Source organism: Phocoena phocoena, chromosome X (genome assembly GCF_963924675.1).
Source record: "Phocoena phocoena chromosome X, mPhoPho1.1, whole genome shotgun sequence".
NCBI lineage: Eukaryota > Metazoa > Chordata > Mammalia > Artiodactyla > Phocoenidae > Phocoena > Phocoena phocoena.
In genome coordinates this window covers 104,236,369-104,259,946 of record NC_089240.1, presented here as the reverse complement: position 1 = coordinate 104,259,946, position 23,578 = coordinate 104,236,369, and the positions used below count along the sequence as shown (strand labels likewise).

The 23,578-nt window shown below is 36.3% G+C and overlaps 1 protein-coding gene across 2 annotated transcripts in view; it reads left to right on the top strand.

The window, feature by feature from the left end:
* The window catches only part of THOC2 (THO complex subunit 2), a 95,391-nt gene that overhangs the window by 15,939 nt on the left and 55,874 nt on the right, over positions 1-23,578 (top strand). For both annotated transcript variants that reach the window (XM_065900326.1, XM_065900325.1), the window contains exons 3-8: positions 2,399-2,490; positions 4,667-4,718; positions 8,756-8,826; positions 9,693-9,814; positions 10,355-10,488; positions 19,318-19,484. In XM_065900326.1, the coding sequence (XP_065756398.1) occupies positions 2,399-2,490; positions 4,667-4,718; positions 8,756-8,826; positions 9,693-9,814; positions 10,355-10,488; positions 19,318-19,484 (638 nt within the window). The remainder of the gene's footprint in view (positions 1-2,398; positions 2,491-4,666; positions 4,719-8,755; positions 8,827-9,692; positions 9,815-10,354; positions 10,489-19,317; positions 19,485-23,578) is intronic.

Genomic DNA, 23,578 nt, shown 5'->3' with positions numbered 1-23,578 from the left:
GTAGTCCATGCAGGGAACTGAATGTTGTTTCTTCAGAATTTCCTTCGTCTATCTCAGGATTGAGTATGGGTGGTGTTCCTTGTGCCCTTTTTTCCCTTTCTGCCTCTCCCTCAAACTGATTTCATTTCAGGCAGGCAGTTTCCCTTGCACACGCTGCTTCTCCTTGTTCTTTTTATAAGTCTCTTCCCCACACCCCCATAAAATAACGTTGTAAGGATGGCTGATAAACATGAGTAGTCTTAGTGATATTCGACATAACCAAGAACTAGTGTCTAAAATGTTCAAATTCCACAAAGAATGTCTAGAAGTCCCTTTTACTTGTGGCTGTTCTTAAAGCTGCTTTTTCTGAAACATTAGCATTTATTCTTTTCTGTGTAATTATAAGGGTTGTAAGTTTTCCTCCCCATTGTAAATGTAAAGTTTTTCAGCTTTAGTGTAGATTTTGCAGGGCTTTTTTGCAGGGCTTTCAGCTTTAGTGTAGATTTTGCAGGGCTTTGTGGATTTTGCAGGGCTAGCCACTTAAATGGGCATTTAAATAACATTTGAATTGGGGACTGTCTTTGCTACTTTGTGGATTACATTGTGATTGTTTTTATGTCACTTAGTGTCAGCGAGATGACCTGGGCCATTTGTTCTCTACTTTAATCTCCTTTGATCAAGATTAGAATTCCCTCAGCCCCTGTGAGCCCATATTCTTACAGGAATTTAGTTTATGATGCTCAGCTGTTTTGTGCTTCTAAGAGTGATTGCTTTTTAAAAAATCTTAGTTATCTAGATAACTTCAAATGGCTATTATTCGTTATAAAAGCATTTTATTAATGGAAATTGAAAGCATGAAATTGACCTCATATTCCTACCATACTAACAGAAATTTTTCCTTTGCATTTTAGTTTTTATATAGTTTACTATAAGCATAATGAAGGCATATTTGTGAAAAAGGTAGAATATATTTAATGGATTCTTCATAAGGAATTGGGATAATCTGGCTATATTTCTTTTGTGAGTAATTTAATGGACAACTTTACTTCATTGTAAAATACTATTTTCATTGTTTAAAGGGGGATTGATAAATGTTTTGACTTCTGTTATGTTCCTTTTTTGTGGCTAGTAGTAGACCAAAGGAGAAGATTTTTAAATATTTGATTTCTCTTTTAAATTTTTATTTTTTGGCCGCGCTGCACAGCTTATTGGGATCTCAGTTCCCCGACCAGGGATTGAACCCCGGCCACAGCAGTGAAATCACCGAATCCTAACCACTAGAACACCAGGGAACTCCCAAATATTTGATTTCTTAACTTGTTATATTGCCCTGAAAGATTTTTTGATTTATTTCAAAAGTGGATTATAAATTGACTTTATTTTACATTAATGTTTTTAGAGCTACTTGTTTTCCTACTTTTAATGAGAGGAAGGAGATAAAGATTTTAGTGTATGGGACTAAAGAAAAAGGTGGCTGAAAGGAGGTGTTCACCTGACCATTAACTCCTCCCCCCTCCTCAAATTCCTTCTCCAGGAAAGGGGGGCTATGCTGATTAATAGTGAATGAGACTACTGTACATGTGGTTGACAATTCTCATAGGACTGATGTTTTATGTGTGTATGTACATATGTAACTACGATCATCCCTTAGTATCTGCAGGGGATTGGTTCCAGGAGCCCCCTCTGATACCAAAATCTGAGGATCCTCAAGTCCCTTATATAAAATGGCATTGTACAGTGACTAAAGTCAGCCCTCCATATCTGTGGATGCAGAACCTATGGATACAGAGGGCTGAACGTATTTTAGTTTGAATTCTGATGGAAATAGAGGAGAAAATGAGATTTTGGGGAGAAATTTCTCTGACAGGATATGGGTAAAATTAAATTTTATATTTACTGCTATTCCTTATCTGTTGTCAGTGTAGCCCTGCGATTGAATTGACTATAATCTGAATATAGTTAGAAAAATCTGTGAATCTCCTGGCGAGAAGAATGGTTTATATTCACTTGCTAGAGTTCTATGCACACATTAAAAATAATTTCGTAGACTTTGGTAGCACGAGAAAATGCTTTTAGAAATGTTTGTCAGGTAATCAGAATACCAAATGATGTAAACTATGAATGCAAGTATGTAAAATATGTAGACATATAGAAAAAGATTGGAAGGAAGTGCTCAAGCAGTAGTTATGTTATAGTAGTGGAGTCAAGGTTAACTTTTTTCTACTCTAAGTATTGTGTTTTTGTGAAAATAAAAGGAAAAAATCTGCTAGAGAAAAGCATTAGAAGTATAGTTTTCTTAATCATTATTGATGTTTATAATAATTCCGAGAAGTAGGAAATACGTAGATCTTCCCCTAGAGAGTCTACCTTTCATGTTCAAGAGACTGTGTCATTATATTCTTTGTTTTATGTTTGACAGATTTCCAGCAAGCTCTTTATGAGTTATCATGCCATGTCATTAAAGGAAATCTAAAGCATGAACAGGCATCTAATGTTCTTAATGACATTAGTGTAAGTATATATATGTTTTTTAAATTTGATAATTTTTACATATTTCTTTTTGCCTTTGATGCAAGGATCCCTGAAGTGTATAACTTGTGTTTCATTTTATTCAAAATTATAGTAGTGAATGTTTTAAGATAATATTGGTAAGCCATTGTTGCTAGACAGAAATATAGGTATTTTAATCTTTTTCTCTGGTTGTGAGTAGAGCAGGAAATATTACGTAAGCTGGGAGGACAAAAAAAAAAAAGCTCCTATAAAAAAATAATTTGGTTAGACTGTTCTCCCAGTATAGCATAACAAGGCATTTTCTTTTGTTTGTGGTTATGTTTAGAAATTAAATGTATTTAAAAAATTGAGGATTAAATTATTTTAAATTGAGGTTGTGTGATTCTAATGTTTGCTTAACGCTAATTTTCCTGTTGTTTGTTGTTTGCTTTAGAAAATAATAACTAGATTTTTCCCTAACCTTTAAGTCGATATTCTGTTTCACTCTTTTATTTATTAGAAAATTTAAGTTAGATTCAGACCAGATACTTTCCATGGTTGTTTGGTATTTGAATTGAAAGATGAACTCTCAAATTGTAAGGGTGTTTATTGTAAAGCAGGAGTTAAGTTTCATTTTATTACAAGTGGTGTATTATTCTATTATTATTAGGCTGGGTTTTACACTTGTATAAATAGAATTATCTGCCCAGTTGAGAACAGCTTTCATAATAAGTATTATTGAGGTGGTACCTGGAGTTTCTTGATGTCAGTATGAATTTCCCCTGTGCTGCTTTAAGCTTCTGTAGCCTTCTTCTTTGTATGATTTTTGTGCTTTCCCGAGGATGGTCTTAAGGACTTTCTATGTTTAGTAGTTGTGATTTTTCCCCCCCTCATGTTGAGATGTATTTGAACAGTAGAGGTTCAATATGAGTTTCTCCTTTACCTCTCAACTGTCTCTATCTGATTAGCTTGTGTTGGAGTAGTCTATTTCTTCAACAACTAATATTCCATGTTTGAAAACTCTTGTCTTGCTCTACCGTTTGGGAGCACTTGTATTCAAGTAGACATAGCCAAATTTCATAGCCCTTAAGAAGAGACTAACGTCTGATTGGCAATTAAGGTTATTTCATTCTGTAAATTGGAAATCAGTATAGGGTTTAGTGTGTTAATGGAATTGGATTCTAATACTTTTCCCATTTATTGAAAATGAATAGTCCAAATGAACTTAATGTGTGTTTTGTTCTTACTTAGCTTCTCTTTCTTTGAGTCCTTAGTGATATATATACTTCTGCAGCTGGATTCTTTGTCGTGGCTAGATTCTCATAGTCCTATATTGCACTGTCCCATATCTTAGCCACAGAAACATATCTTGTCTGTCTCTTACAGCTACCAGTTTTTTCTTTAGAATTATATTTCTTTCCTTTACTCTCTGAAAGTAGGCTAATTTTAGGGTTGCTATAGTGCCAGCAAACTAATTGCAATAATTGAACTATGATCCTTACTAATGGAAAATGGCTCTAAAATTGGGTGTGGGAGTGGGAAGTCAGGAGACAAATCTAGGATAAGTGCTGAAGTATTCTTCCAGAAACGAGGGGAGAGTTTCGGGTCAGTTTCTCCAAAGGCTGCAAACATCAGTGCGTAAATAAAATAAAGATAGATTTTTGGTAATTATTTTCATCTTCAGAGAATCTTGAGTTATGAGACAACAGCTTGTAATTATTATTGCATTTTTTAGATTTTTGTTCTGATAATACTATGATCTTTGCATAGATCAGTGTTGACTCAGGCATGAGCGCAACATTTAAAGTTTTAGATGAAAAATGTACCATATTTAACAGTCTTGCTTTAGGTAGGTGTAAGGTACTCCAAATTCCAGTGGTTTCTGACATGAAACTTCACTGGAAAAATGTTACTCATTTGTGTTCTTTATTATTTCCTGAGGTGCTTGTTTTAAGTTTCTTTTTTTTTTTTTTTTAAACTCAAGTTATTTCATGGTAGACATTTAAACATTTTTTCCAACCATTATCTCCCTCTTAATTTTCTCTATATTATGAAACTTGAAAACTTTTATTTGTCAACATAGTGGTATTAGGGTTTTGTTTTTAAGTTTTACTGAAGAGTGTTTTTCTGAAACCATAATAATTGCTAGTGTGCTATTCTAGTATTTACTATGAATAATTGTATTTTTTAAAATTAGGAATTTCGTGAGGATATGCCATCCATTCTTGCCGACGTATTCTGTGTATTAGGTAGGTATTAATAAGCCTTTATTTCACCTGTAAAAAGTGTTGTTTGGTAAATTAATGTACTGTGTTAAATAAAATGCTTTCTTTCAAACTACGGATTTTACAAATTTTCTACAAATCTAGAATATATATATTTATAAGTCAAATGTGAGTTTAATTACTATTTATAAGCTAGCTTTAAATAGTTTTAGTTTATAATTCAAATAGTTTGAGTTTTTCAGAATGTATCTTTATATAAAATTGAGCTAAATTAAGTCATTTCAAGTAAAAAGGCCAGGTTTTCTGAAGATAAGTTAGTCTGAATTATTCAGATTTTAGTAACCACATAATTAATATTATTCAGTGCAGATTATCAATGAATGTCAGAATCTCAGGATACTCAAGAGGTATTTACTTTACTATTGTACTCTTTTGATTCTTCTTAATTTTAGAGAGAGCAAGAAGAGCCAAAGTAATCAAAAGTACTTTTGTTTTGAGGATGAGAAACCAACTTTGGAAATAGCAGCTTCTCTATTTGTCCAGAATAAATAAGAATTCATGCAAGATAAGAAAGGAATATTTCTTTGACTTAGAACAAAAGGTAGTGTCCCTCCATGGGAGGCATGGATTTAAAAAATAATGTATATTACAAATTTATTTCTCTGATTTTAAATCTGAATTAAAGTATCTTTGAGCACAGTTTTCCTCATCAGTCTTATGCTTTCTGTAACTTTGACCTGTTAGAAAACATTACCAAACATTATAATATTCGCTTTAAAATATGACTTATCCTCTGAGGCTTTGTCAAGTTGGAATGAATTACTTTAGCTCATTAATCTTAACTCTTAGAATTAGATAGGTTACTTAAATGTCTTACTGAGAATCCCAAATTTGACTGCAACAAATCTAAATGTCTGGTCCTTGATCCTTCAGGACGTTTAAGATTTTATAACAACAGTAAGGTTGGGAATAGGTCAAAATGTGTGTGGACCGTGAGTGATAAATGAAAAGACCATTGACTGGTGACCGTATGTCCCCTTTTTGTTTTGTTCTCCTGGCGTAATTATTAATTGTGCCTTCTTTCAATCTTAAAACTATCCTGGTTTAGATGATAAAGTATTTGTTCATGCTGTCTATTGGATTGATTGATTTATGCCAACAACAAAAACCTTTTAAGCTTAATTTTTAGAGCAGGCACTAAAGATATTATGTTACTAATAAATATAACACAAGACAGGTTTCAATTTAGAAAATTGTTTTTACTATAAATCTGTAAGACTTAAAGAGTGATTTGTAGGTACCATTGTGTGGAAGCTGTTATTCATTGATAGTGTCAGGAGTACATTTTATATCTTTCTTTGGGTAATCATCAATTATCAGCTTACTAGTAAGTTCTAGTAATTTCTTTTTTTATATTGACTTATTTTATTAGGATATATTTTCCCTTCATAGTTATTTAGTTATATAATATGAATTATTATTACAAGTCATTGCTTTTTACTAGTAACATGAATTCATGAAGATGACGTTTGGTTGCTCTTGGGAAATTTCTTTTAGCCTATCCAGTCCATTTTTACAAGCAGGATTAGGACAGCAAACTTGGAAAGAGAATTTCCCTCACCTGCCCCCTCACTCACGTACCCCCACCCTTGGCAGAAAAAAAATGATCCAAGGGTGACCCCAGACCAAGGTAGGGGAATAGGAGTGAGAACGCGAGCTACCTCTAATAATGATGATGATAATTATAATGATGATCACAGTAATAATAATGTAGGTGCCATTTTGGAGCACCTTCTGTATGTTAAGCATTTAATTTCATTTAAATCCTCACAGCAGTTTCTGTAAAGTAGATACATGGATCAGAAAATCGAAGCTCAGAAAAGTGATTTTTCAAGGCCACACAACTAGTATAAGGCAGGGTTTGAACCTGGGTTTTTTTGGTTCTAGAGTCCATGATCTTTCTAGTGTATCATGTTATCTTTCTAATATTTTAACAGTTATAAGAGAAATCAGTGCTGTACTTTCCTGGTTAAGATAACAATTTCCTTTAAAAGATTAATCATGTAAGGGTGAGGGGGCCTGAGAACTATATTAACCCGAAAGGAGAGTCTGATGTGACTTGATGCACTGATGGGACCTCTGAGCTGGGTTAGGTGGTTGGTGATACTGGGCCTAGAGATGGAAATGGCTGAGGGCTTTTTAGGAAAATCAGAGGGAAATTAAAGAAAACTTATTAGGTGCTGATTTGGGGTTGAGGAGTCAGAAATAATGAATGAATAATGAATGATTTCGTAAGTTAGAACAAAAAGAATAAAGAAAACAGGGAAAGCATAATTGGAATAGTAGAGTCCTATATTGATTATTGAGATAGTTTAGCCAAGAAATTTACTAAGGTCCCATTAAGCATTTCCTAATATGGTCAGAACCCAGAGAGTTAATCAGGTCCGATGGCTGAGAGGAGAGTAGACTTTACTTGAAGAGGATGAACCTGCTACCCAAATGCTCTCATCTTGGGGACTTTGGAGGTAGATCTTAGGGACTGTAGGGCCTTTGAGGGTAGATGGATATTGGTTAAAAGAATAGGCCCACTTTAGTCCTGACCCCTCAAGATCAGTATCCTTGAAGTTCTAGGCTGAGGAGGGACCAGAAGACTAGATAATGAGGAGACAACTAGGAGTCCCTGGAAGGGATTGTTGAGATACACACAGATTAAAAGTCTTATTGATAGATTGAGATTGTACTGCAATTTACATTGTATAAATTACACCCTGAAATTCCCTTAATATGCTTGAGCTGACTGTGTGCTTAGCTGTAGTTGCCAGAATATTGGGAGATGGCACTGTCCAAGAAGGAAAAGTGGAGAAGGCCCGGGAAAATATGGATGTGTTTAATGATAGGTCCTCTTCTCTTTTGATTCTTAGTGATGGCAGTAGAAAGTAAACTGAAGCAAAGCAGTTGTAGGATGTCTGTCTGGGGGAGCCCTAGAACTTTTAGAGGGCAATTTTTATTACATCACTAAAATTGGTGCCGTTTTCTATAGCACATTCTAAATATGAATTGACTTTAAAAATAAGGTAATGGTGTGTAATCAGTTAAAACAATAATCCTGAGATCAATTTTGTAATCCTGCTAATCCTGGTTGAAGTTTTTGATGCTATACTTTAGATCAGAAAATTGTTTGACAAATTTTTTGAATAATGTACTGAAACTCAAGGAGGTCTCAGTTTTTTAAAAAAAATATTTCAGTAGGAAGAAAATGAAAATCTTGAGTGAAGTTTTGTTTGCTGACTAGAATTGTAATTCAAAATAGGATGTTAAAAATGCCTTTTAATACAGTTTTCATAGAGTTGGTGACCAAGTAGCTTGGTTAGAACATGGTACCAAGGTGGCCAAAGTCGAGGGTTTGATCTTCATGAGTAATAGGATCTTTAGTATTAGAAGAGATCTTCGTTGTCACCCAGTTCAGCTTTTTACCTTAGCATCTCTGACATGTGGTTGTTTAAACTTTGCTTGAATGTTTCCCTTTTTTTTGGCCGTTCTGCGTGGCTTGTGGGATCTTAGTTCCCCAACTAGGGATTGAACCCTGGCCCTTGGCAGTGAAAGCACCAAGTCCTAACCACTGGACCGCCAGGGAATTCCCTAATGTTTCCATTTTTGAAAACAGTATTTTTTGGAAGCTTTGTTGCTTGCAGTGCCTTAGCACATAGCTCCATAATCAACTTACCATTTTATGGATATGCCATTGGTCACAAGGTCAGTTTTTCAGTATCAGGAGAAATTATAAGTATTTATATAAGTTTTTATATAAGTTTTTAATAAGTATTTATAAATTATAAGTATTTATAATTTAGAATATAATAATAATTTATAAAATTTATAAATCTTTACGTATTCATATGCACATGAAGGACTGCTTATGCTTACCACGGTTTAAATTTTTTCCCCAAATTCAGAATGAGGAGTTTTAAATTTAGCTAGTTTTAAAGAAAACAGGTATCTTATTATAGCTGTGGAGTCTAGAAAAATCAAACTTTCATCTTTCTTTTTCTTCATCATTATAGATATTGAGACAAATTGTTTAGAAGAAAAAAGCAAGAGAGACTATTTTACACAATTGGTATTAACATGTTTGGTAAGTTTTAAAAAATACTTTCCATTTCTAAATTTTATGTGGAATGATTATAATCACAGATAATCATGTTAATGGAGGAGGGTATTGACATTCAGTTGACTATTCATTATAAGGTGAGATTTGGGTTTTGAAATGGAATGCTTTGTAAAATTAGACATGCTAATTTTTTTCTATGAAATAGGCATGGTACCATATCACTTAAACTATCTATGCATAGAAAACCTTTGGTGATATTCCTGACCTAGTAAGTTCCTAACTAAGGAAAAGGTAAGCATCTATCAAGTGACTAGAAATGATATGGACAGCTTTTAAACTGAACAATTTTTCATAAACTGTTAGGCAAGGAGAAAAAGAATGGAGGTAGTTTAAAAATAATTAATTCTAGAGCTCATCATAATCATTGTCTAGCAAACCATTTTATGTTCATAAATTTAAAACCAAGGCGGAATGCCATTACTCAGACCTGGAAGAATGTCCTTGTCTTTGCTGCGAGGACAGACAATAGAATTTGACTTAAACAGTAGAAACCAAAGAAGGCTGAAATGCTGCATTATCTTAAAGAAAATTCAGTTGACAGACTCAATTTTAATCAGAATTACATCTGTAGTTCTTGTCATTTGTAGGTTGTGTACAGCATGGCATATAATTTTTAGTGAAGTTTTAAAAAGCTGTATGTTTCAGTACTTGGAAAGTCATCATTTTTGTTAGATTGAAGTTCCAAGCCTTTTTATAAAGTTGTTGATGTATATATATAAGGTGATTTTAATATTCTTATTTGGGAAAATAATTTTGAATATGTTTTAATATTGTGAATGCATAGTTGGAATGCTGAGGAGTAAAATGGCCTTTGATATTTTTTAATACAGCATTTAGTTTCAGACACAGTTCTTAAGGAACGCTTGGATCCAGAAACATTGGAATCATTAGGGCTTATCAAACAATCACAGCAATTCAATCAAAAGTCAGTTAAAATCAAGACAAAACTCTTGTAAGTACATGTATTTTTATGTTGCAGATCAAGTACCTGAGCATGCTTTTTAGTTCTCATGTTGAATACTAGAAGTTTCTAAAGGCGTTTTGAAGATTTTTGTTGTTGTTGCTGTTAGCATGTGTCTTGTGTTTTTTCCTTTTAAGAGTAGCCTATGGTTATTCAGTCAGCAGTGAACTTTACCTGTGTGAAACCAATGTTAATTTTTTTCCGTGTTAGAAGTTAAAATAATATTCAATGCTTTTATTACTACCAATAAAATAATTTACAACTGTGGCTTTAAGGTATATTCTTGTCAATGATGGAAATAGTGTTATGTTATTAGCGATATCCTTTCCTTGTGTAATTAACATTGGGGTGTCCCTTAAGAATCACTGTTATTTTCTATCCTAAAAGATAGACAAAGAGGTAAACTTTCAACAACTGTTCTTATGATTGTTTTATATGAGAGTAAGAAAATTCAGTGAGAAGAATACAATACTCTTATGCAAGCTTGTTAATTGAAATTAATTTTATCTGCTTTATGATGTTTAATTTCAGTTATAAGCAGCAAAAATTTAATCTGTTAAGAGAAGAAAATGAAGGTTATGCCAAGCTGATTGCTGAATTGGGGCAAGATTTATCTGGAAATACTACTAGTGATTTAATCTTAGAAAATATCAAATCTTTAATAGGTAAGACATATATCTATATATACTATGTGTTACTAAGATAAATTTTTTTAACTGTTGAAGAATATCCATAAAGACGAAACTAGTGCATTCCCTATAGTTTTTTGTTTTTAAGTTAAGAAACGAGAGAACTGTCTAGCTTGTACTTTTAAGATTGTTATCAGTAATAAAAAAATTTGGGATGATATTTATAAGAAATCTTGTTACTCTTACCTTTGTGTTTGTATTAGTTTCTGCTCTCTAGTATTTCTATCTTTAATTTTTAAGTATTTTCCAATAATTTTATGGAGGGCAGAAAATAAGTAAGCAAATGTGAAACTTTAATAAAATCTTCGGTGAACTCTTGAAACGTGGAGATGTTTAGTTCTTTTGAACTTGATTTTAAAAATACCGAGCAACTTTGATACACATTCTATTTTATTTTTACAACAGTCTGTTAAAGTAAGTGCAGATGTTGTAAAAGTGTAACAAATAGGAAAGTGTTACTTTCCCTACCTTTTAAATAGAATTTCTTTGCATTGTTCTTTTTATTTGCATTGCGCATTTGGAGGAAATAGTTGGCTTCTATAGAAAGGAGGAATGAATGATAGAAAAATAGGGTACTCCTGATTTTTCAAGAATGGAAAGAGTTTTTGCTATTTGTTAGGTGTTATGCTATCTCAGGGAAGATTTTGCAACACCTAGATGTCTTAAGTTTTGAGACCTGTTGGAAAAGTCATATTTCCTGCTTCACTGGTTATATTTTGGAGGATGCTTATGCTCAATTCTCAGTTCTTTCTCTGTTTTTGAAATTTATGGATGAGAAAGAGAGAGGAGGTGTCCCAATCCTTATCCCCTTTCTCCAGTGGGGACCCAGATAAAACCAGTTTTACTACAGTAATTTTTGTTTTTAGCTTAAGCTTTTGGTGGCCAACAGGTATAGAGGTAAGGAGCTTTTAGTTTAAATTTACCCTTTTCTTTGAAGTAAGTCTAGTTCTGGCAGCTGATTTAGTCTCTTTGCTACTTTCTTCCATTGTCAAATTAACACCAAGACTGGCAGTCCCCTAAGGCTGCAGGGCTCTTGCTTACCTGTGTAGCAGTGACCCATTAAAAAAAAAGTCCTCCTGTAGGGTTTCCTTTCTGTTCTTTCCAGGGTAGGCTCTACATTTTTCCTGCAGAATTTTGATCTAGTTTGAGATGTTTGTCAGTACTGCCTTGCTGTAAGTTTGTCTTTCCTTATATCCTGCCATGTACTCTCTTAAGATGGTATCCCCCACAAAAAAATTCTCTGCTGTATAAGGTCCTCACTTTTTTTTTTTTTTTTTACTTTATCTGCTTATTTGTTGACATCTCTTGTCTGTCCTTGTTTTTTCTATTTTTTTGTCCTTGTGAGTTTATACTTTTTTAGTCCTTTGTTATTTTGGGAACATTTCAAAGAGGGATTTTCTTGAAAGTGTGCTTTTATCTAACTGGGAAAAATGTATGCTGTGTACTTTCTTTTCTTGAACTTTGTCCCCATAGAGAACAGGTTATGTTACTGTCTCTGAAGAACAGTGTGACAGTCACAACTGCAAGCTCATAACTCACATGGATATTCCATGAGTATAAACAATTTGATTTCTTGGGCTAAACCTCTGTTCTAGTCCGTCGGGTGTACTCCAAAGCACGCTAGCCCAGAAACACTCAAATGCCACCTCCGCAGTGTAGCCTTATATGGCCACCCCCCCACCCCGACACTCCCTGTGGTTCACTGTCTTTCTTCTGAGCACTTAACACCATATAATGTGCACCATATTTTATGCCACACCCCCACTGGAATGTAAGTAAGCTCCATGAGGACAAGGGTTTTTGTCTGTTTTGTTTAGTACCTCTAACCTCAGTGCCTGGTACGTAGGTGCTGGATAAATACTCATTGAAAAACGAATGAATGTTTCCCCCTTTCTAGTAGACTTTATAGTGATTCCTAGCCTCTTTTTTCCCTGACGTGGAGGATTTGAGAAAGTTCATCTCCCTGGCTTAGTGTTTGTTTCTCTTTGGCTAGCTGATTCCCTCCTCCCCCATTGTCTGAGAAAGGAATTTTTCATTGACATTAAAGTTGAGGTTAAGACTTCAATTCCAGTGAGTACTCACTCTTTAAGAGTTAGAATTTATCGGATTGCCCCTCAGTGCAGACTTCAGGTAGGCCTTGTCTCATCTGTCCAGAGCAGTTCACTAACATAGCATCCTGCTTTTCATGGCATCTTTGGATGAGTTTCCTCTTGTTTATTCCCATTGCTTTCTCTTTAGGAGCAACCTAGACAGATAATATCTTATGCAAAGCTATCTCAGCTCTGATCTCCTTCACCAGCCATTGACAGAACTGATATCTGGTTTGGGAGGCATGCATGCATTTTTAAAAAAATAAATTTATTTATTTATTTGGCTGCGTTGGGTCTTCGTTGCTGCACGTGGGCTTTCTCTAGTTGTGTCGAGCAGGGGCTACTCTTCGTTGCGGTGCATGGGCTTCTCATTGCGGTGGCTTCTCTTGTTGTGGAGCAAGGGCTCTAGGCTCGCAGGCTTCAGTAGTTGTGGCATGTGGGCTCAGTAGTTGTGGCTTGTGGGCTCTCTAGAGCTCAGGCTCAGTAGTTGTGGCACATGGGCTTAGTTGTTCTGCGGCGTGTGGGATCTTCCTGGACCAGGACTCGAACCCGTGTTCCCTGCATTGGCAGGCAGATTCTTTTTTTTTTTTTTTTTTTTTTTTTTAATGCGTTACGTGGGCCTCTCACTGTTGTGGCCTCTCCCGTTGCGGAGGACAGGCTCCGGACGCGCAGGCTCAGCGGCCATGGCTCACGGGCCCAGCCGCTCCGCGGCATGTGGGATCTTCCCAGACCGGGGCACGAACCCGTGTCCCCTGCATCGGCAGGCGGACTCTCAACCACTGCGCCACCAGGGAAGCCCCTGGCAGGCAGATTCTTAACCACTGTGCCACCAGAGAAGTCCCGAGGCATGCATTTTAGATACACTTATATTTCAGGGTACTTGGTCTGATCAGGAGAAATCCTTATTTATCATTCTATAGTTAAAAGATAGTCATTTGCTCCCTAAAAGATTCTGGCACATCAAAATGTTTATGTCCTAAATATAATAAACAGTATATCCTATCAGATAGCCTTGGGCTGTTTACTGCAAGAAAGCAAGGAATAAGAACCATTATAAGTCTGCCTGGTGTTTGTCTGACAGTAAGCTTGAAAAACTTAACAGGAATGGATAGTGATTATTAGTCCCTTGAGCTGCCATATCATAGATGCCTCACAAATGATCCCTGCATCACGATGGCAAAAAGCATCTTTTAGAAATTAGAGGAAAGGATATCAGAGATGGACTCTTTGGCCGTGCCACGTGGCTTGTGGGATCTTAGTTCCCTGACCAGGGATTGAACCTGGGCCCTCGGCAGTGAAGGCGTAGAGTCCTAACCACTGGACCGCCAGGGAATTCCCGAAGATGGACTCCTTTGATTGCTGAACTAAACTATAAGCACCCTACTCTTCTGAATGCCCTTCAAAAAAGTAATAGCTAGGTGTTCTTTTCTTTCTTCTAAATTAGTGGTCAGCAAACCTTTTCTGTAAAGGATGAGATAGTAAATATCTTTTTCCTTTTGGGTCACGTGGTTTTTGTTGCAGCTACTCACTTTTGCCATTGTAGTGTGAGAGCAGCCATAGACAACATGTAAATAAATGAGTGAGTCTGTGTTCCAGCACAACTTTATTTACAAACATCGAATGGATTTGACCCATAGGCCATGGTATGCTGATCGCTGCTCTAAATCGGAAGTTCTGGCTAAAAATTAGTCATGGAGCTAGCTTACTTGAGTTTGTTTGTTTGTTTATTTATTTAGCTGGCTGTGCTGGGTCTTAGTTGCGACACGTGGGATCGTTGCCACGTGCAGGATCTTTGTTGTTGTGTGGGGGATCTTTAGTTACGGCATATGGGCTCTTAGTTGCAGCATGTGGGATCTAGTTCCCTGACCAGGGATTGAACCCGGGCCCCCTGCATTGGGACCGTGGATCTTATCCACTGGACCGTCAGGGAAGTTCCGAGTTTGGTTTTAGAGACTGAAAATGGTTCTTCCTGGTTTTGGGTTTAGTGGTCCAGGATCTTTTTGCCTTGGCTCTCTGATCCTTTCCTTCTCACCCAGAATCAGAGCCCTCTTCACCAAACCTCAGGACCTTCATTTGTCGCCTGGTGTCCAAGATTGTAGATTTGGCTGGAGATGGGGAAGGGTGGGGTGAGAATCTCTCCTCCTTCAGTCTCACAAGTCCTCTTAGTTGCTTGTTAAGTGATCAGAGAAACATTAAAGACAAAATAAAATCCCAAGTCAAATGATTTTATTCTTTGGTAGATTATGGGACATTTAATCGCTTTGACTACATTATCTTGAGTGTACTTAGTATTTTGTCTTTGGATCAGTATGGATATAAGAGCCATTAAGCCTTGAAGCTTCTTATCTTTTAGTCAACTCTCTCCTATCCCTTGGAAAGGGAAACCAGTTGACTGCTTCCTTTCCCTAAGGTTTTGCTTTATTGGAGTTTCTTTACTATACACTAGTTATGAAGAAGTTGTTTATCTCTACTATGAAAAAGAAGACAGCAATTGGTGTTCTGAAGCGTAGTTGTTTTTACAATTATACTTTTATTTTGTTGGGTGCATTTATCTGCATCTTGGCTGTCTGGTTCTTGCCTTGAGATGTGCAGTTTTTTGCAAATACTATTTCTTAGAAATAGTCTAGCATAAGTTATTAGCCATTCAGGCTTCTGTAACAAAATACCACAGACTGGGGGGCTTATAAACAACAGAAACGTACTTCTCACGGTTTTGGGGGCTGGAAGTCCAAGATCAGAGTGCCAGAATGGTTGGGTTCTCATGAGGGCCCTCTTCCGGGTTGCAGACTGCTAACTTGTATCCTCACATGGTAGAAGGGGCAACGGAGCTCTCTTTTTAAAGGGCATTAATCTGATTCATGAGACTATGCTCTCGTGACCTATTCACCTTCCAAAGGCCCCACCTCCTAATACCATCACATTGGGCATTAGAATTTCAGCATATGAATTTTGGGGGTACAAAAAACATTGAGACCATGGTATAGCCTGTTTCTAAAGTAATTCTACATGCCAGAGCCAGATCATGTCCTTTTGTTCAAAACATGGTTTTTCTTTGTCTTGTAAGGTTTATTCTGTCAGGAACATGATGGTTGACGCTATCATTCTGTTTTCTTGTCTGAAATGTACAGGCTGGACATCTCTCCAAGTCATGTTTACAATATTACCTTGGCCTTTTTGTTCCTGTTAAGAATCTCAATTTGACCTATTCCTAAAAGAACCGTTGTCACTTTTATCATATTTTTGGCCTCTAGTTGCAATTACTTGCTCTAATATACTGGCCATCTTGTCCATCTTTGGGGAGCCTTCAGTTACTTTTCAATGCATTTTTTCAAAGATGTATCATCCAAAAGGTGTGAACTCTCCTCAAGGGTAGGGAAGGCATTTTATTAATCTCTGTATCACAAGCACCTGGCACTTAGTGGGTAGTTATTTAATGTTTATTTAAATGAAGGAATGAATCCATGGCCATTACAAGTCCACTATTTAAAAATGTTTCCGCTTCTGATATGGTTCCCTGTTTGTTCCTCAAAGGGCATATGTGTGTGTATATTCCTTAATGTAGCTGGTGGTAGAGGTAGGGAGCTAGGCTTATGATCTGTCTCAAGATCACATGACTGTTGATACTTGGGCTGGATAAAAGCCTTTTTTAAGATGTTTGAGCACAAGAGTGTCTGTTCTACCACAGCTGCCATTAGAAAAAAATTATTTTGGACATTTCAAGCTTACTTATTGTTACTAAAATCTTGTATGTGAAATAGCTTAACTGTTATTTAGCAAATCTCTAAGGTTTCAAAAATGGTTTTCTAAGTCCTTGGTTGGGCTACTTTTTCCATATTATGTAGCATAGGTCATTCCAACTGATTGGACTAACTTATGGCACCTGAGACATATAATAGAAAATTCCTAAGCCAGTTTTTCTTTTGTGAAAGATACAAAGGTTATCTATTATAAATAAAAGTTGCATCCTTTTTGTGTAGGTTACTACCTTAAATTGCCTCTAGAAAGAAATTGGTAGTTAGTTGACTGTACAGATCACTGTTAAAATAGCCTTCATGGAATAATACTGTTTAAACAAAATGTAATGTCAGTGGTTCATATTGTAGCACATTGAAAATATAAACTTTAAAGCAATGTGAATGAAACACGTTTCCGTGTAACATGTTGCTGTTCTAGTCCTTATTCACAGTTTTGTGGATGTAGCATAATGGGTAATTATAAGCCAGCCATTTTTTCAAAAGTGTATTCAGTGTGTCTTTTGTCCTCTCTGACAGAGTAGAGCATTATTCATTTTTATTTAGTTGATTAAACTTTTATATTTAGTAAATATAGGAGCAGTTATAAGGTTGGAGAATTTGCTAGATCCTACTTCTATAATCTGTTGTCAGTGGCTTTTTTTCCCCAGCTTTATCTAGGCATAATTAATATACAATAAAATGTGCATGTTTGAAGTGTACAGTTTGAGTTTTAACACATGTATACACCTGTGAAAACATCACCACAATCTAGATAATGCACATTTCTATCACTCCCCCCCCAGTTTCCTCTTGCCCATTTGTATTTCATTTCCCCCCGTACTTCCTCTTTTCTCCTCCCCAGGTAATCAATGATCTGCTTTCTAAACTATAGATTAGTTTTCATTTTCTATAATTCTTTTATAAATGGAATCATATAGTGAGTTTTTTTGGGGGGTCTGGCTTATTTCATTCAGCATAATTATTTTGTAATTCATCCATGTTGTTGCTTGTATTGGTAGTTCTTTCCTTGTTATTGTTGAGTAGTATTCCACTGTATATTCTACAAATATACTGTACTACAGTTTGTTTATCCATTCACATGTTGATGGCTATTTCAGTGTCCTATTATAAATAAAGCTGCTGTGAATATTTGTGTACAAGTCTTTGTATGGACATAGATATTTTTTCTCTTGAGGTAAATACCTAGGAATGAAATGGCTGGGTCATATGGTAGGTGTTAAGTTTAACTTTTAAGGAAACTGCCAATTTTACAAAGCAGTCGTACTGTTTTACATTTTTTATTTCCACCAGCAGCATTTAAAAATTCCAGTTGCTATTTTGGAGTCACTTGTACATTCATAAGCCATACTTTTTGGGGGTGCAAGGACAGGCAAAAATATTTAGAAGTTTTCTTCCCAGAACTTTAGGTAAACATCTCTTTGGAGAATTTATGAAAGCCTGGAGCTCTTTTCAGTAAGAGGTGATCACTGTGTTGTTCCTTTCTTTCCTTAGTATGAGAGAAATGGAAGAAAATGTATTCTTAACTTTGCGTTTCATAAAAAGAGGAAAGAAATACTTCTTGTATTTGGAGAGTTTGGTTTTCTAAGTGATTGCTAAGATACTGCAAATTAGACATTAGTTTTATAGCATTTAATATACTTAAGTGTGGAGATAATAGAAGTAACTCTGGAAATCATTAATAGGATATGTAAGAATTTTCTTCGAAAAATCCTCTAAGTCATCCATAAGGTATAGTGTTTAGACCTAACATCTCCCTAAGTTAACACAGTTGTTCTTTTTCCTCCAGCATTAGAATAAATCAGTGTTTATTTGCTTGCCCCAGATGAAGTGGTTAGCTTGCATTTAAGGGCTATGCCTAATGAAAAATACGTAATTAAAAATACTAGAATTCCATTCGGCTTGATGCACAAGGCATGAGGGAACTGATATAAACTGAGGGAACAGCCGATTGATATGCTCACTCTGGGTCATAAGCATACATTATATTGAGAGGAATGGTGGGTGGAATTGACTATATCATTTAAATTCTCTCTTTTGTTTATTTTGCTGTGTGTAAATGGTTGCATTCTCAAATTAAATGCACGTATGATGTGACTGTGCTATAATATAATTATGGTAACAGCTGAAGCTGAATACAAATAGAGGTAATAATGTATTAATAGTAGGATGGCTGATAGGAATGTTTATTAAATTCATGTCTATTGGCCCTTTTTAGCTTACCCTAGGAGATTAGCAAGGATAAGTAGCCATCGGTACCTATTAAGTGCTTCTTTCCTTTCCCTTTCCTGCTCTACCTAGATTGTTTTCTTCCTTCTCTGTTTGCTTGTGTTTTGTCCCCAACTCCTTGTATTCTCATCTTTTTAGTATTAGCAGTATACCTGTTTTCCTTTAGAATGCTGCCCAAAACTATGAATGTACAGTTACATTTTGTAGTTTTGTTGTATATGTAAGATAAATTAAAAAATGATTATAAAAATCGTGCTCTACTTTCATGAACCTGAACTTTTAATTCATTTTTCAACATTCCAAACACTTCTGCATAAAACATAAAAAAACCTTTAGTTGCCTAACTTGTATTGTTTGATTTTCATATTTTGCTAAGAATTAAAAATGTGAATCTCTTTCACTAGCGTGAGTAATCAAGAACTGATGAGATGATGTGGCATAGAAGAAATTTCACTTGACTTAGTGTCACAGGTCCTGGGCTCCAGCCTAAGCCCTGTCATTAACCCACTTTGCAATCCTGGGCAAGTCATATTTCTCATCTGTAACATGTGGGGAGTAGCCATGATGACCTTGAAAATTATGAAGATTTCCCCCTGGGGCAGGGGAAGCAAACTTGTAAAAGAAGTTGTTTTTAAAAACATTTTTATTTTATGTATGTTGTCCCTGAAGGTTAATGGCTTTTCTAGAGATTATGTATAATCACTTTTGAATTTGTGTATATCCATCTGTTGCAGGATGCTTTAATCTGGATCCCAATAGAGTTCTGGATGTCATTTTAGAAGTGTTTGAATGCAGGCCAGAACACGATGACTTCTTTATATCTTTATTAGAATCTTACATGAGTATGTGTGAACCGCAAACACTGTGTCATATTCTTGGGTTCAAATTCAAGTTTTACCAGGTAAAGAAAAATGTGTGTGTGTGTGTGTGTGTGTGTGTGTGTGTATGTATGTATGTATGTTAATTTTGTGATTTTATATGCAAAATTTAATTTGAATTTTATTTCTTAATGACTGGTTTCAGCTCAGCCATTCTAGCAGAGGGGATAGAAAAAACTACATTAGTGGTATGAATGATGTGATGTGAAAGCCTAGAAGAAAGCATAATACATTTTTGCCTTGAGAGAGATGGAGTCAGGGAAGACTTCACAGATAGAACCTTTTTTAAATCTGGTCCTTGAAGGATGAGTAGGAGTTTGTTGAGAGTTGTCTGTGCAGAAGTAACAAATAGTGTGTCAGTGAAGACGTGGCAATATGAATGTACGTAACATTGAAGAAATGGTACATAGTCTCATGTGGCTGGATTGTAAGATGTGGGGAAAGGAAGGGATAGGAAGTGAGGTTGGAAAGGTTGGCATAACTTTAGATTGTCAAGGGCCTTGAACACTGTGTTGACTTAGAATTTTATTGTACAGGTAGTTACCATTGGAATTTTTTATGGATGTGAATAAATTCTTGAGGCATATCTTACATCATTTTTCACTTAAACCACTACAGTAGTTATCTTGCAAATCTATGCCTCTGATTATTTCTCTTTCAATCCACCTTTCGTATTATTAACTACTGTTACATTCTGAAAGAGATCTAATTGACTCACTGTTTAAAAACCGTTGCCTGCAGGATGAAATTCAGACTTTTAAATGTGGCAGAAAAGGCTCTTCCCCATCTAGCCCCATTCTTTCTTTCTAGCCTCATCTTTAATGATTTTTTCCCTCAAACCTCATATTCTAGTCATATTCAGTTACTAGCCATTTCCTGAACTTAGGTGGGGGCATTGCTATGTATAGACCTCTGTTTACATGCAGTTCTTTAGAACTAGAAAACTGTTCTTACCCACCCCCTCTCGCCTATCTTTTCTTCATCTTGTAAACTCTTATTTATTCTTTAAGATCAAGTGCTACTTGCGCTATAAAGTTTTGGTGGGCACTTCACCCGTGCATAATTAGTCACTTCTTAAACTCTGTTCTCATAAAACTTGACACAGGCTTCTAGCACTTATCAGGTTATATTAGAATAAACCATGTCTGTCTCCTTGCTAGGTTGTTAGTCATTTAGGATGGTCTATATTTTACTAATTTCTCTGGATTAATTTATTGCTTAGCCTATGGTAAATGTTCACTAATTACTACAAATGAGTGACCTATGTTTTAGGAAGATAACTCTCTTGATAGCATGGACGATTTTAATGTAATAAGGCCTCTGTTGCCTTTTTGGTATAGCTTTCCTAATTTGTCTACCTGCCTGGGATATTCAGCTAGTCAAGAAATACTCATTTATTGAGTTTTTAGGGTATGTTGTTGCTTTGCTAAGCACTGAGGATACTCTGGTGAAGTGTCTATTCCTGTCCTCTGGAGCTCAAGTTCAGGATAGTAAGACAGTTTTCTTTTAGGATTCTCAAATATATACCACCTACTGCCTTTGCTTATCTTCAGTTTTCCATTTCTCTGGAATGTTCCAGAAGAGAAATTAGATCAGAACTAAAAGCATATAGCTTTGGGATACCAAACAAGATGAATGGCAGGGTTTTGGGGCAAGAGCATTTCACCTTGGTTCAAAAATTAGTGATGGCAGATGTTCCTATTCCTACCAGTAGCCAGGGAGTCTGCTCTTAGTACAGAGAAAGAGAAGTTCAAGTGTTTCATCACATTTTAAGAGGCACCTTGATTGTTTTGGGTTTGAGAACATGAAGCCGACTGCTGAAGTGACAGGGTAGCTGAAATTTAACTTGGGCACGATTAATTAGAATATAGGTTAGGGCTTTGGAGACTGAGGTTTTCAGAGCATATTGCAGTGAATATGGATGACCTACTGCTTAATATCAAGTATTGTTAGTTGAATGTGAGTTTCAGAATTAAAAATTTTTACATGAAAATATTCCTCATAATGGTAACACTTTTTGAGCTGAATTAAAATATCCATGGGGGTTGACCAATGTTAGAATGATCCTTTTTTTAGTAGATAATGGGGCCTTTGTCTTATATAAGAAATACCCAACCAAGAAACATTTGATTTAGAAATGACCTATTATTGGAAAGAGTAACCCTTGTATTGCTCTGTATAACACCATTCCCTTATTTCTCTTGCCTGAGCTATCTTGTTTTGAGAATCTGCAGTCTTAAGGACCACTGCGGGCAGGGGAAGAAATGTCAGGGATTTTAAGATAATTTGTGGTCTTGGGAGGTAAAGTAGGAAAAGCCATGAAAATAAAAAACTGCTTAGGGCATGTAACCTGGGGAATTGGCTCCTAGGCATGTATGCTCACCCTGTGTATTGGTCCCTTGCCTAACTCCACTCCCCCCTCCCCATCACTACCTGAAAATGTTTACTCCCACTGACCATAACCCATGTTTTCACCAGTTGGAAATTATTTGGATTAACAGGCTTCTTTTAATTTTTTCCCTTAATGCTTAGGACTTCTAGGCAAAGGTAATTATTTCTGCTATGAAGTCAGTGAGAGTGATTTTAATTCTGGTTTCAACCTGGGGTCAGCTATACTGGATGTTTTGACTTGGAAGGGTGGTATAGATGTAAACAGTTTTAGGGCACATGACCAATTTGGAAAATTGGGCAGGTATGTCTGTTTGATTCTCCTAACAGGGATTGCTACAATAGAGGGTTTAGGGGCAGCATGAAGGTCAGCACAAAGGGCAGGAAGAAAGGAGTACTAGAAAGTATGAGGGTATTGAAAGACAAACTTGGCTGGAGTTGTCTTGCCACAGGAAAGAGGAAGGAGATGATGACTCTCACCCTTGATTTCTGGATTCAAAACACAGTAATAGTAGTAATAGTACCATGGTCAGGCACCGTTATAACCCCACATTTATTCATTTAAGAAATATTGACTGAGTACCTCTTATGTGCCAGGTAGAGTGTTGTGGGTAGGAATCAGGAATTCAGTTTTGGGCATGTTAAGTTTGAGATACCTGTTAAAGATTTAGATATCCAAGTGGAGATGTTGAGTAAATAACTGGATATTTTTTTTATAAACTTATTTATTTGTTTATTTTAGTTTTGGCTGCATTGGGTCTTCGTTGCTGCGTGCTGGCTTTCTCTAGTTGCGGTGAGCGGGGGCTACTCTTCACTGTGGTGTGTGGGCTTCTCATTACGGTGGCTTCTCTTGTTGCGGAGCATGGGCTCTAGGCACACGGGCTTCAGTAGTTGTGGCTCGCGGGCTCTAGAGCACAGGCTCAGTAGTTGTGGCGCACAGGCTTAGTTGCTCCGCGGCATGTGGGATCTTCCAGGACCAGGGCTTGAACCGTGTCCCCTGCATTGCAGGCAGATTCTTAACCACTGTGCCACCAGGGAAGTTCCAATAACTGGATATTTGGATCTGGTGTTCTAGAGAAAGGACTGGGCTAGAAATAGAAATGTGGGTGCCAAAAGCACATAGATGATATTTAAAGTTGTGATACTGGATGAAATCATCAAGTTGGATATAGAGACATAAGAGAACCAAGGTCTGAGCCTTGGGGCACTCTGATGTTAAAGGGCCTGGGAGAAGAGGAGGAACCAGCAAAGGAGGTATAGAAGGAACACATACATATAAGGAAAGAGGAAAACAAAAAGAATATAGCATCTTGGAAGCTAAATAGAAGAAGGAATGATCAATTCCGTTAAATATCTCTGATAGGTCATTTAAGATGACTAAAAAATGGTCATTGGATTTATCAGCAGGGAGGTCAGAACTAGCCATATTTGTAGAGTTCGGGTGGTGTTAAGAGAGAGAATGGGGGAGAGTGGTATTGGAGACGATGAGAACAGACAACTCTGTAAAAGAGTTGCTACAAAGAGGCACAGACAAATGGGGTGATAGCTGGTAGAGGAAGCGAACTCAAGATTTTTTTTTTTGAAGATGGGAGAGAGAATACATTTATATGCTGACGGGAATGATTGAATAGAAAGGAAAACTGGTGATGTAGGAGAAAGAGGAGAGAATTATTGGATCAGTGTTCTTGAGTAGGATAGAGAGAATGCAGTTTATGGCATAAGTGATGGA